The sequence below is a fragment of the Anoplopoma fimbria genome, chromosome 2 (assembly GCF_027596085.1).
Source record: "Anoplopoma fimbria isolate UVic2021 breed Golden Eagle Sablefish chromosome 2, Afim_UVic_2022, whole genome shotgun sequence".
Classification (NCBI taxonomy): domain Eukaryota; kingdom Metazoa; phylum Chordata; class Actinopteri; order Perciformes; family Anoplopomatidae; genus Anoplopoma; species Anoplopoma fimbria.
Genome location: NC_072450.1, coordinates 14422867 through 14436852, shown reverse-complemented (window position 1 = coordinate 14436852; position 13986 = coordinate 14422867). Strand labels below are relative to the sequence as shown.

General features: G+C 38.2%; 1 protein-coding gene across 1 annotated transcript in view; it reads left to right on the top strand.

Moving 5' to 3' along the window:
• The window catches only part of smyd3 (SET and MYND domain containing 3), a 66691-nt gene extending 59811 nt beyond the window's left edge, over positions 1-6880 (top strand). Inside the window, exons 11-12 of the mRNA XM_054612371.1 lie at positions 5442-5550; positions 5907-6880. Coding sequence (XP_054468346.1) covers positions 5442-5550; positions 5907-6023 — 226 coding nt within the window. The 3' untranslated portion in view covers positions 6024-6880. The remainder of the gene's footprint in view (positions 1-5441; positions 5551-5906) is intronic.
• Positions 6881-13986: the final 7106 nt, after the last annotated feature.

The following is a 13986-nucleotide window of genomic DNA, read 5'->3' as shown; positions in this document are numbered from 1 at the left end:
TAATTGAAAGCCAACATCATTTCGTTTAATTGCCTTCCAGATTAAGTCAGGACCTGAAATATTTTACGTTTAAAAGTACAAGATTTGATTATGATGTGGTGGGAAAGGGGGGAAAGAATAGAGAGGAGTATTCAAAGCAGTGATGTTACACAGGGAGAAGATGTATAAATAGAGTGAAGAAGAAAATATGCAGCAAACTAAAAGGTACAAAGAAAAAGAAGACAAGAAAATACATGGGAAGAGGAGTAGGTGAAAGGGAGACCATAAGAGCACTTGTAATTAGCAGACATAAAAAATCTCCAAAATATGTTGTTTTAATAAAAAGGGAAGTTACTGAAAAAAGATTTAATCTAGATCAAAATAAATCCAAAGTTTTCAGATTACAATAAATTGCATCAACAGTTTTAATTGTCTTCTAGATGAGGTCCTCCAGCCCTCACACATCCTGACCTCCTCTTCTCTGCAGTTTGTTTTTCTATCTCTCAAACTCAACATAATTCCCGTCAACTTTTCTGTGTGTTTGTGTGAGACTAATGATCTTGTGTGAAGGGCAGAGCTCTAGTGGCATATCCAAACTCTCTCTCTCTCTGACACACACACACACACACACACACACACACACACACACACACACACACACACACACACACAGGACAAATTATCTGCAGGAGAGAAACAGTAGGACAGTCTATCAATAAATAACCAAACACAGAGCAGCACATAGAGAGAGAGATGGTAATGAGGAGAAGTGGATGAAAGAGTGGTGACATGGTAGTGAGGATGGAAGTGAGAGAGAGGATGTAAGCAGGTGATAAATGTTAAAGGAGAGAGGGGGAGAGGGGTGCGGGGGAGTAAAACGGGACGGAATCACAAGGGAGAGGGGAAAAAGTGGTGTGAAATAGAAAAAACTGGAAAAAGTTAGGTGTAAAATGAGTCCGTGAGACCAAAAGAGGACTAGAGGAATGGAGTGAGCATTAGTCTGGGAAGGAAGGCAGACAACATGAAAGAGAGAATGAAAGGGAAGGAGAGAAAAGCGTTCAGGAGAAAACAGTGAGAGAGAGAGAGAGTAGGAGGAAGATCTTCCATATTCATCTCCTATCTTCCTCTGGGCTCTTCAGATGGCAGAGAAGAAAGATAGCTGCAGGAGTTCTCTCTCTCTCTCTCTGTCCTTCCCCTCATTCTGTATTCCTTTCTTCTTTCACTCTCTGCAGGTCTTTTTTCAGTTTCTCTATTCAGTTTGTGATGTATAGAGGGTTTGCTGCACATATTTTACTGATAGACACATGCTCACACACACATACGTGAATGCATGAACGTTCCTGTGTTCATGTATGCACATCAATAAGTGTATTCTGGGGCCGCTTACACACATTTAGTTGAGTCCAGTGTGTTGTTTTCTTAACTTATTTCTTTGAGTAATTGCAGAAACATAGAAGATGTTTCTCAATATTGAGATTTGCAGGGCAGCACTCCTAGAGAGTAGCAGCTACAACTTTTCTATGATGTTCAGCTTCCATTAATTTACATTTTTTGGTCAGTCCCATGAAATCAGCAAGCAAGGATTTCCGATTTGCATCTATTCAGCAGTTTTTGTAGAGAGAAATTTGTTGTATAAGATTTCTGCAGAGACAGTGGCCACGCAGGACCAGTGAAGTGAACCCACGCTGTCAGTCTTCATGGATCTGTTGGTGGTGTAGAATACAAAGTCTTTTAAGTACCATACACCATTCTCTGAGGAAGACCAAAGTATTATGGGTAAATTACTGACTGAAGTCGATATCCAGTACTGCTTTGAAAAGCACAAACTGATGAACCATGTAAGCGTATATGTAATGCCAGGGGTCTGGTAGCAGAATGCCCCGGAGGTGTAATCTGCTTATGTTTGGATTTCAAAATTGCCATTGAAAATGTAGATCAAAAGGGTTGCCAGATGATTGACAGTTTATGAAATATACTGAAGAAATATATTTCCAATAACAGAAATTCTGACTTTTCTCAAGTCTTGATATATTTACCCTTAAATCATTAGAATGAAACAATGTGAGAGGTGACCATCACTCTTTGGTTGGAGTGCTCAGAGCTCATAGACATATGCAACCTTGCATGAACCATAAAGTTAAAGAGCCGCTGTTGTTGATTACTGTGTTAAGGTTGACCAGTGCCTCGAGACACTCTCCTGCAGTTAAAAGGTTTTATCTGGATTTCAGGAACAGTAAGTGTATCCGCATTTCTCTGTAAAGAAAGGTCGACTAAACACTGTAGTTAAACTGTGATTTAAAGCTTATGTAGATGTTCTTTGTTTTAGCAGCAGATGCGCAGCGGTACTAAGTTTGCTAAACTGTGGAAATGTAGGACCGAAATTACTGTTGCCATTGGACCGAAAACAAAATACAATTAAGGAGAAAACTCACAGCTAATCTTTCCTCCATGTTTTCGTTCTCCTTCAATTTTCTACTTAGTAAGATAATCCATGTTTCCTTCTCACTAACAGCAGGCCATGGATCTTTTGTTCCAAACGAGAGCCTCATTAGTTCCACTGCATTTGCATGGAAATGCTAGACTTTTCCGCAACTATTAATTTATCCTTCTTGCCCTTTCTCTTACCCATAGCCCAGAGCTATGGCTTTCTAACTAGCTGCATACGGCAAGACCGTCTTTCCCTTCAATTGACTCTCCCCGGGGGAAAAAAGGAGGGGAGAATTCAAGAGACAGCAAGTTAATGAAATTATTTTAATTGCTGTGTGGTTCTATATGCAAAGAGGAAATATAATTGGAGTTTGGTGTTGATGTGTGTGTTTGCATGTCATAGAAGCTTGAATCACTGGCTTTGTAATTAAATCAATGTTGTAACTTGCTGTTATTCATGGAGGACTAATGCTGTTGGTTTATTGTTTGAACTTCCTATTTGATGATTCAATTCTAACCACAAGAATGTGGACCATCACTGTAATTGGTTGGCTTTCCAGTTAGTAGTTTAGTTATTAGGCTTGAAGGTATGAACAAACGGGCAATTAGCATTGCGAGTGAAAACTCTGATGGAAAATTATAAAAGAAGCTATCGAGTTTTAAATGACTTGGGCTGTGGCCACTACAAGTTAATTAACTTTGATTTCACTCACTTCAGATAACAGATTTTCCTTTTAAATCAAAGAGGAAAAAAACTTTTGCTGTCAGAAATATGCTCGGTTTAGTCTATAAAGAAATAATTAAGATTAATGCTCTGTTAATAGATGCAGTGTTATTTATTTAAATGTAAATTAATTGAAAGCGTACTGAACCCTGTTGTTGTGTGTTTACTCTGGAGAGAAGTGAAATCTGTGAAATACACCAGGTTAAACAGAGTGAAGTGGATTCAAATTGACCTAATCTTAGTGTGCATGCATGCTCATACATTAATGCTGGCGTGCGTGTGTGTGTACTCATGTGTCTGTGTTTACTTACAGGTCTCTTTGTACGTTTGTTTGTTTGTTTGTTTGTGTGTGTGTGTGTGTGAGAGTGAGTGTCAGAGAAAGAGAATGAGCCAGTCAAGAAATGTAAATTAGTTTCAATGTGCTTTGTCAGCGAGCATTTAAATGCCAACTTAATGCAGTTATATAAGATTTAAAAAAACATTTTGTGCTGTAGAGGAGAGAGGAGGAAGAAACCGACCGAGCGATGACACCGACTTTAATCCCTGCAGCTAGCGGAGCACAAAGCACAAATATAAACAAGTAGGAGCAGAGCAAAAGGGATGGGAAATAGGAAAAGGAAGGAGAGATTAAGGCAGAAGGATGGAGAAGAAAAGAGGATAAATGACAAGTGGAGTCAGGTAAATGAGTGTTTTGAAAACTCCGGTGTTTACCGACAACAAAGCTGCAGGTCCCTGCTCTGTATTTATCTTTGTAGGACTAAGACGGTCCCAGCTCTTAGTGTGTGAACTGTCTGAAAAGCATGTGTGTCTATACATGTATGTGGGGTGCACTGTGCGCAACAAAGATCATTAAACATCAGTGTGTATCAATAAGCATCAATGCGTTTCCCTTTGCATTCATCAATGCATACAAATGGATACAAATTCAGTTATCTCATTAATTATCATTTTTGATTAACTAATTTAAAACTGGCTAAATATATTACGGATTGATTGATAAAAATGTCTTACATTATGTGTGTGTGTGTGTGTGTGTGTGTGTGTGTGTGTGTGTGTGTGTGTGTGTGTGTGTGTGTGTGTGTGTGTGTGTGTGTGTGTGGTTTGTGTGTCCTGTCTATGATGGTTGTGGGAGTGTCTTGGTGTCAAAGTCATTGATTAGGCTGATCAGAACTCTGTCTGTCACCATGGATACACATCCTGTTCTGTCACATGAGGATGAGCTTTCAGGGAAATAAAGGCTAAACTACCTTGCCTTAGTAGTTTATCATACACACTTTCATTTAAAAGTGGACTTGATCAAACGTAATCAAATAAGGCATGCTGTACCTTGCTTTGACTGGCTTTCTATGGCTGCCTAGAAAACGTTTCGATGTCATGTGGAGTTCATGTACGTTGCCTGTGGGGGTTCTTGATTTTTTAAAATAGCACCAGACAGTGTGCTCCAGTTATCGTGGCATCACCCTGCTCAGCTTCCTCTGGAAAGTTTATGTTGAGGTGTTCGTTACGATATTAAGGACGATTGTTGAATCTCAGATTCATGAGGAGTATAATGGAATTCATAACCTGGTCATGCAACATCAAGCCAGGTCTTTACTCTTTTGAGGATACTTGCGGAGAAGCCTTCCAGTGGTGTAAAACCAGAGGCAGGGATGCATTTTGGCAGTAAATCATGATAGATCTTCCAGGGGAGCTGGAAGAAGGTGCTCGAGGAAAGGATACCTACTGACACCCCATGACCTGGGCCTGGATAAGTGTCAGAAAATGAATGGCACAATTGATAGATAATACAGTACAGTCACTAAAATAAGATAGTCTGATGTATTGCAATAGTTTGTCATTTATAATTAATTTGGTTTTACAAGAAGCATTAACAACTTGAATGAGCTCAGAACATTTTTTTTTTATTAACAGTATATATATAGTATGTTGTATGCACAGGGGAATTAAAATTGTAATAACAAAGCAGATGCCAGAAGAACAAAAAGCATAAAAGGACTAAATACAATATTATTTATTCAAATTAAGAGATGTCACCACACAATAGGTATAGCCACAAAACTTATTTTAGTTTAAGTATGCAAATGACACATTATATAATGTTAACTTTTGGTAAATTTAGAAAAAAGAGTTCAGACGCAATTAGGCAAAGTTTAGTAAAATAAACACTTGCATGCGTATTGTGCGTACATGTTATGGAAGCAAAATAGTGCATGAAAAACAATGTTTTGCCTGTGTAAAGGTTGCACCAAGTCAACAGAAAACATCTTTCACCGATGTCTCTCCATCCTCCCTCTCTCTCTTCTCTCTAAAGCAAATACTACCCCGATCCTCATCCGGTCCATGGGGTCCAGCTGATGAGAGTCGGAAAGCTGCAGCACTACCTGGAACATATTGAGGACGCACTGGAGACATTCAAACAGGTGTGAGGGATGAAATAAGCGTAAAAAAAAAGAAAAAAGCGTAGAGCTCTTTTGTACAGCGATAATCTACTTTTTATAGTTTTGTCCATCACTCCTATCAGTTATAAGATTTTCCTCACTGAGTTGATTGGCGCGGCCTGGAAACATGTAACAAAAGAGGTAATCAGACGGGTTGGGTAATTATTTGAATGTAACTTTTGTTCACAAGTTTCCTTTTTAAAGATTTATTAGATTTAGCAGAGCTACATCCTGACTCAAATTTCAACTTCAGCACATTACTATCCCATATTGTTCTATAGCAACAGCAGAAATTACAGCTAATGCACTCTTTCAACATGTTCATTTCTCTTTTCCAGGCCTATCAGATCATAAAGCTCACCCACGGCGACGATCACCCGATGACCACCGATCTACTGATGAAGATGGAGGAATGTCGCACTGAGATGGTTCAACAATCATCCAGCAGTCACTGAGAAGCAGCCAGTTAATATTAAACAAATGAAAATAAACTATGATGGACTCATGTACATTTCATTTAGTTTACTAACTTCACTTTCTGTCTTAATTTCTTAAAGTCTTGATTAAATTTTTACATACACTGTAAATAATATCTGATGTTTGTCAAACATTGAAATCCGTATGTTTGCCGTCTGTTTTTTCATTTTCTTACATTGTTTATCAGAAATTGTCTTGTTGAAAAATGCTTTGTCCCCTCATTTTGTAAAAACTGAGTGAAATTAGTTAACATTTGTTATACTCAGATTAACAAGACCAAAGTCTGCTGCAATGCGGCTCTGTGAGTCTGTACTCAGTCACAGCGGGGCTTTGAACTATGAGCTAGTTTAGCATGCTAATATGTGGCGATAAGTACTTAACACAGAGTAAAGCTGAGGATGATGGGAATGTCATTATATTTGGATTGGAGTATTACGATCCAGGGTCATTAACAGGGAGCAATGTATAAATCCCCCACTGGAAATCCCTTTAAAGGATGAGTTCAATATTTTGTGAATGAGGTTATTTGCTTTAAGAGTGAGATGAGTAAATACTACAGAGTTAGAACTGGGAGGCGATAAACCAAGCTTAGCATGCCATAAAGACCGAAGTAGGTGGAAACAGCTCTGTCCATAGTTAAAAACTACATCTACCACTCACTAATTAATTAATCTGAACCTAAAGATACATAAAAACGTTTCCTATTTATATCGGTTCAAGTTTATTTAAATACAAAGTAAGCGGTCCTATGTGTGTTTGTTTGTGTGTTAGAGAGCGAATGGAGACTTGTAGACCTCTGTCTCCTGCGTTTAATCTTCACATACCATCTAGGTGTGTGTGTGTGTGTTAGTAAAGTAAAAAAAACAGACATCTTTCCTCTATATATATATCCATCACACACACTTCCCATGTTAATCCCTGTTTTTGTGTGTTAAAAGTTGAGCCCTGTGTGTGTGATGGAATGTGGTGGTGGGTTTCTCTCTCTAACACACACACACACACTCATACACTTCCCAAGTTTAATCCCTAAAGACTACTCATTGCAAACTGATGACAGCATTTCCGCTGAGAGGGAAACCGTGTGTGTGTGTGTGTCTCAGGTTATGGGGGTCTAGAAATTTGTTTTGATATTTATGTTTCTAAAAGGTTTCTGCTTTTCTATAACTTGCTCTCTCAGCACTAGATTAGTCAACATGTTACAAACCCCAAATCCTTCATCCGTCCTGGGTTAGTCAGCAGTAAACTCTACTCTGTTCACTGTTATTCAGTATAAAACCATTTAGTTTTTCTGTTTTGTAATTGACAATAATTAAATATTGACAAAAGTAAATTTCTTCTCTTGAAGAGACTAAATGAAATGAAAGTGAAGATTGAATGGAGTGATATTGAAACTAGTGGACTGAATGGTCTGTGTTAGAGTCTGTGCTGCTGAACAATACTGCTGTTCCTTCCTCCATTACTCACTTCATTGGCTCTGCTGCTTTCCGTCTCTCACCCTCTCCCTTTCTCCACTCGCACATCTTAACGGCCATTAAATTAGATTTACTATTGCTTAACCATAACCCTCTGTCTCTCCCTCTCTGTCACTCATTGTCTCTCCCCCCCATTTTTTCCGTCTCTCTCACTCCCTGAAGGCTTTCAAATTAAATTCACTATTCGTCAGCATCTCTCTCTCTTTTGCTGCACATCTCTGCAGGCAGCCGGAGCCAATCACAAAAAGGACACCCAGTGGTTTTAACCCATCTTCATTCACTCACCCTCCTGCCATTTGCTCTCCCCCATTTTCAATTTTCATTCTCATTTCAGACACTCACTCTCACAGTGTCTCCCCCTGCACCAACTCACCTTTGTGCTATCTTTACTCTCCCTGCTATCATCTCTTTTTTTCCCTCTCGCACCTTCTGTATCTTTACGACTTCTCTGCCCATTCTTATTAAGTTCTACTATCTTTAGTTCAAATGTAAATCAACCACCAAACATTTAAGACACATGATTTGAACCTGCCGTTACTCCCAAATCGATTGTCAGGTTTCATAAAGGATTTACATTAGATGACAGCGAAATCTCGCTCACTCTGTTTAAGGTTTTGTAAAATATCTGTATGTTAAATGTTACGGATGAAAATGCCACTTCATAAAATAACAAATTGAGCCTTTAATATGGTTGACAGTCGACTTTTTCGTCTCCCCTCTCATCTGCTTGTTCCAAAGAGATGTCGCTGTTTCAAGGTATATTAACAGCCAGAGCCGGTAGATTTTATCGCCGGTATCACTTCTCGGTTATCTTATTATGTTTCAGCGTTCTGTGATAAGGAGTTGATGGATTTTTACCTTATATTCATGAGTAATCTCACCTAAGAAAGAGATGAAAAAGCTCCACGTGAACCCCACATCTTTACCATGTCCTCATCACCTCTACATCTTTCATCTTTGATTGGGCTTCTTCATAATCAGAGAATGCTCTTAAAACCAGAGGACTGTTGAGCTGAAGGGTACTGCCTCTATTGCAGCTTCCTGGACACATTTATACTTTACTATGAGTTCTTGTTGGACTGAAAGTCGCTTTTTTCTCCTGTAGTGAGTTTAGCCATGATAGCGGCATGTCTCTAGGGATGTTGGTCGGTCAGTCCGTCCAACACTCCTCCAGACTGGTTGATTACCATGACATTTGTTAATTTGGACATTAATGGTTCCCAGAAAATGACCCCTATACTGACTTTGATTCTTCCCAAACTTTACATCTCACGTCACATTGTGGTTGACATTTGTGGTTTTAAGTGAAATGTCTATGATGACATTACCGTTCCCCTCTGCATGAATGTAATCACATTCGTTATCTCTTCAATTGTCATCCAGCTCCATCATCAGGTCTGGTTTTTTCACGTAATAGTTCCATCGGCTCTACCATATCAGCAGCACTTTATATACTTTAATAAGTCAACATTAGCAATCTAAAGAACACAACTGAAATGGTAAATGTGGCAATGCCGATCTTGGCATTTATCACAGCTGTACCGCCTCACAGAGCTGGTCTTTTTATTAGAGTGGTTCAAAATGCTTTTTGCAATTATCTTCATCTTAATAAAAAAAGCTTAGTTACAACGTATTTCTGGTGAAGAGCATTTACTCACCAAGTTAGCTGGAGTTTACATTTTTAAAAATACTTTTGAAATCCATTACTTATCAGTTAGGTAGACACCAATCTCAGCAACACTAACAACATTGAATAATTTAGCATTAGAATTTCTCCCGCTATCTCAGGCAGGAATTTAAACTCTTAACTCCAGCCGGTGGATAGGTGAGTTAAGAAAATAAAGTAATAAACCATTTGGTGATCGATGATTGTAAGATTATTTATCCAAAATTACCCAGGAGATCAGTCTCTTAATATATTTTCTAAATTGAATGTTTTTTGTTTGTTTTTCTGAAATTCCAGCAATCCACTTATCCCTGTATTTTGTCCTGCCTAACCTCACACATCTTATTACTCCTGCACCTTTTCAGCTCTTCTTCACCGTCTCTCTCCTCTCCTACTCTTCTTAAAGGTAATCCTTTACTCCAAATCTCTCTCACGTCTCCCTCTTGCCCTGCATTTCCTTTTGCTTCCTTTATTCTCCTCTCTATCTATTCTCTCCCGCTCTCCCTCATTCCTTCCTTAACCTCCTTCCTGTTCCCTGCTGTGCGTGACTGATCAAAGCAGGCTCAACAGGGCAATATGTCACCTAGGAAGCTGCCTAGAGGCTAGTGAAGGTACGCACACACAAACACAAATACACACTCACACACACACACTTGTTAGCCTCTGAGACAGCTGACTGAGGCAAGATGCTGCAGTGTAAATGGTTTCTCTGAGCTGATCAGTCTTTCTTCCAATTCTGTCGAAAACACAGGAGCAACAGGGTTCTTCTTGATCTGGTAGAAATAACTGGATCATCACAAATTTAAAAAATCCCGAAATACACAATTGAACCACTGACGTTCTAGTTATCAACATGAACACTGACTTCTTGTTAGTCTCATATCCATTTTAGCTGCTGCACATGCACAGAGGAAGCAAAAACAAAGAATATATGATGTAGAAAAAATTACCAAAATTTTGATGAAAATAAATGTAATAAAACCTCATGATGTTTTCCAGCAGAAATTGTGAAGTTGGCAATAAATCCTCTGAGCATAGAGCCTCCATATTCTGCAGACAGCTGGTTCGTCGTGATCTTTTTAAATGTATAGTGTTTTAGAGTCATAACGCAAAATGTGGGCATTTCATGTGTATGTTAAAGACCGCATGCCTTTGACTATACTATGTTCAATGAATGAAGACTCAGATGTGAAACTCATTCGATACATTTCTTTATTTACATCCCTCCATCTTGCTCTTCCATTAACACAATGTGTCAGACCACATTTCTCAAAAACAATTAATCCGCAGAGGACATTATGATCTCAGTTTTGAAACATGTAAACGACACACGGTGAAATCTTTACCGGTTTACACTGAGCATGTGTCTTAACACTGCGAGGTTATTCTAATAGGAAATGACTCCTTCTTGGCACTTTAAACTGACACACAAACTGGTTTTAATCAGTTGTATAGAGATTTTTCAACCCGCTGCCTTAAAACTGTTGAGAATTCAAATTGTCCTACTGCTACAGATAAAATCAGTTTCTGAACATGTGGTCTGAGACTTCAACACATAATACTGCTTAAGAACCTAAAGATGCTATGTGTCAGATTTCCAGATAACACGTTATAATTCTTGAACACTCGTCAATTTGTCCATTAGACTGTGTGTTTGTTCTGTTCTGCAACCTGTCATTTTTGTGAATAATTGTATTTAAAGCACCTGACAATAAGTGCATCTCTTTTAGCATGGCTGCCTCTGATGAAAAAGGTATCTTTATTTAGCTCACATGGACTATGATGTTAGCTATAAACAATAGGGTCAATCAGAACCTCAAGTCTTTGTCACAATTATTGCTAGAATTATAAAGCGCTACCACAATAGATTTGGCAGTGACACATCAAGGACAAAACCTCACACATAGCATCTTACATCTGGAAACAAGTACAGGCCATTTAGCTCATCCATAGGTTGGGGTTCCCAAAACATCCACTGCTATTGACACCAGGCTGTAGTTAGTACTGTAGAATAAAAGGGTATTTCACTTAAAACAACACTGTTTTCATTTCAGATGTAAAAAAATTAGCCATCATTTTTAAGTTCTGATCTGGAGCCACATAACTACCCTGGAAGTGAATGTTTTAGGAAACCCAAAGCCCATTAAAATCTCCAACAGGAACAACAGGAGCAAACCAAATCAACAGAAAATATATAAAATAAAAATGAGCGTATATATGATATGTGTACAGTATATATATTTATATATGACATGGGCTCAGCAAAATATGTACAGTTATTTTTTTATTTTCCTTAAATGCATAGTAACTTTTTAAGATCATAAGTTGTAAATAAATAAGAACATTAATAATTGACTCTGCTCTCCGGAGCTCAAATAAATAAACCTTCATTCATGACTGGCACGGTGACCTGGGAGATAAAAGCAGGAAGCGTTGCAGAGCTACTGCTACTGTGAAAACACTTCTTAGGTCCAGTCTGTCAAAAGCATCTCAGTTTCCTTCTAGATGATCTTGTTGCTGTCACTGCAGGTGTACACCACATGGTATTAATGACTGTTACCTCTTAACACAGACATGAGAAGATCAAAACATGTAAAGTAAATTCCTGTTTTTGTGTCAGTCAAGTGGAAAAGATGAAACTGAGTTTGCTCTATTAGGATAAAGATACATTTATCACTTCGACGCTTTTGACAAATCATACCAATATCATTACAGTCGGTGTCTATTCCTGCTTTTACCTCTCAGACAACAAACATGATCTCCCATAATGCTCTCTGCTTGCTGGGTAGAAGACATTCAGAGGGGAGGGTGGTGAACGACAGACGCGATGTAGAAGAAGCATTCAAAGGGTATTGTTCTGTAATTCAGAGGGAAACAGGCTCTTTCATATATTTATATTTTTACAAACATTTAGATCATAAACATCTCAAGCACCATTGATAATATTAACAAATCTTAAGTGTTGCTATCTGTCCAAAACAAAAATGGAACCAGGCAGAGATCTATGCCTCTTAATTTGGCCATCATCCTTTAATTTCTTTCGTTCTCTTTCATTCCTTTATATTTCTTTTAAATTTTTCCTTTATCATGTATATGTCCTTTAATAAAATAACTATAATTGTAGTCCCATGTTAAGTATTTCCAGTCTAAATTCACTACTTTGTTCAAATAATACAGGCCTTTTAAAAAAGGACATTTAACACTGTATATCAATGTGCTTATCTTGTGCCTGTGTTTTGTGTGTTCCTCACAATTTACTCTTAAACATGACTTCAACCTTTTTCCATTCCCTTACTATCATACATAGTCTCTACATGGTCCCATTGCACTCAAATAAAAAAGGATACCTTAATATAAAACACACACATTGACAAACCATTCAGTTTCTTTTAGAATAGAGCAGAACAACACGGATACAAATAACAGACAGTCTTCCTGTCAGTCAGTCTGACAGTCAAGTCAATCGATGGATCAGAGAAAACACATTTTCATTTCCACTCCTGTGAGACTGAGACGCTTCATTGCTTTGAGAACATGAAAAAGCCATCACATCTGTATCAGGAGAAACATGCTGTATGTATGCCCCAGAGGGTCAAAATTCAGTTTGTGGGAAGAGTCAAAATCATCACCACCATTTTTTTTCTTTGTTAAAGCACATTTTAGTCTTGTTTTCTTGAAAATCATGTACCTTTTTATAAATTGATATTTGGTCCTTGCAACATTTTTGTTGTTTTACAGAGGACTTGTTGTTCCATGTTCTGTGGGTCTTCTTAAACTTTTTTTTATTTACTTTAAATCTAGTCTCATCTCATCAGTGTACCAAAGACCATTCAAACATACAGTATTAGTTTGTTTATGATATAGTGAAACATTGACCCACAGTAAAACATCACAGTCAGAAATGGCTATAAATTCAAAGATTTCCCAAGGACACTGATCTTTTGTGGTTTTCTTTTTTTGTTCTATGCTAGCACCATACTTACTGCAATGTACACAAATTCAGAGAGAAAGAGAATTGGTCTGGGTATTGTTGAAATGTTCAAAAGGCACTTATCTAAATCATTTTTTCTTTGTCCTCCTGTCTTTCTCTTGGTCAGTCTCTTTTACTAACTGCACAACAATACCAGGCCATTCTGTAGTCAGCACTCTGTATTTAAACTCTAAAAAGTGCTTTTCTAAAATGATGGGAGATGAGAAATTGTTCATCTCCTCTCTTGCACCTCTACTTTATCCTTTAACCTTTGTTTAAAAAATGGACAGCTTTCCACTCCTTTCTTCTCCACATACCTAAATGTTTGACTCAGTCTAAGAGTTGTTTCAGCGGTGTAATTATTCTGAATCTCTGGAAACCAGTGTCTTGGTTATGTTTGATGTTTCTTTTCCGACTCAAAATCGTCTGTCTGCCTCTTTGAGCAGCCATGTTCTTCTGATTCAAAGTGGCCCGTTCATTAGACGCTGTTCAATATCTCTTTCTCAAGCTGTTTCCAAGCCCCAAGAAAAAAATAAGGACTCGTCTTTGCCTGTTAATATATCTCCATTCTCCATTTTATCCCTCCATCTCTCTGTCCACATGTCCTTCTGCCTACTTACATCTGGAGGGGACATGAGGATGACATGCAGGATCGAGTGGCCAGTCATCCCTGTATCCCTCCTTGCAGTCATCTGATGTGATGTATTTGTTTAGGAGATATTTTGTAAAAGTGTTTGATTAATCGGTGGGCATATGGTCCAAAGGTCGGCATCTAATTGAGTCCAGCTGTGTGTCGGCCTCTCTCTCCTCCAGCTCTCCATCCCTCAATCTGT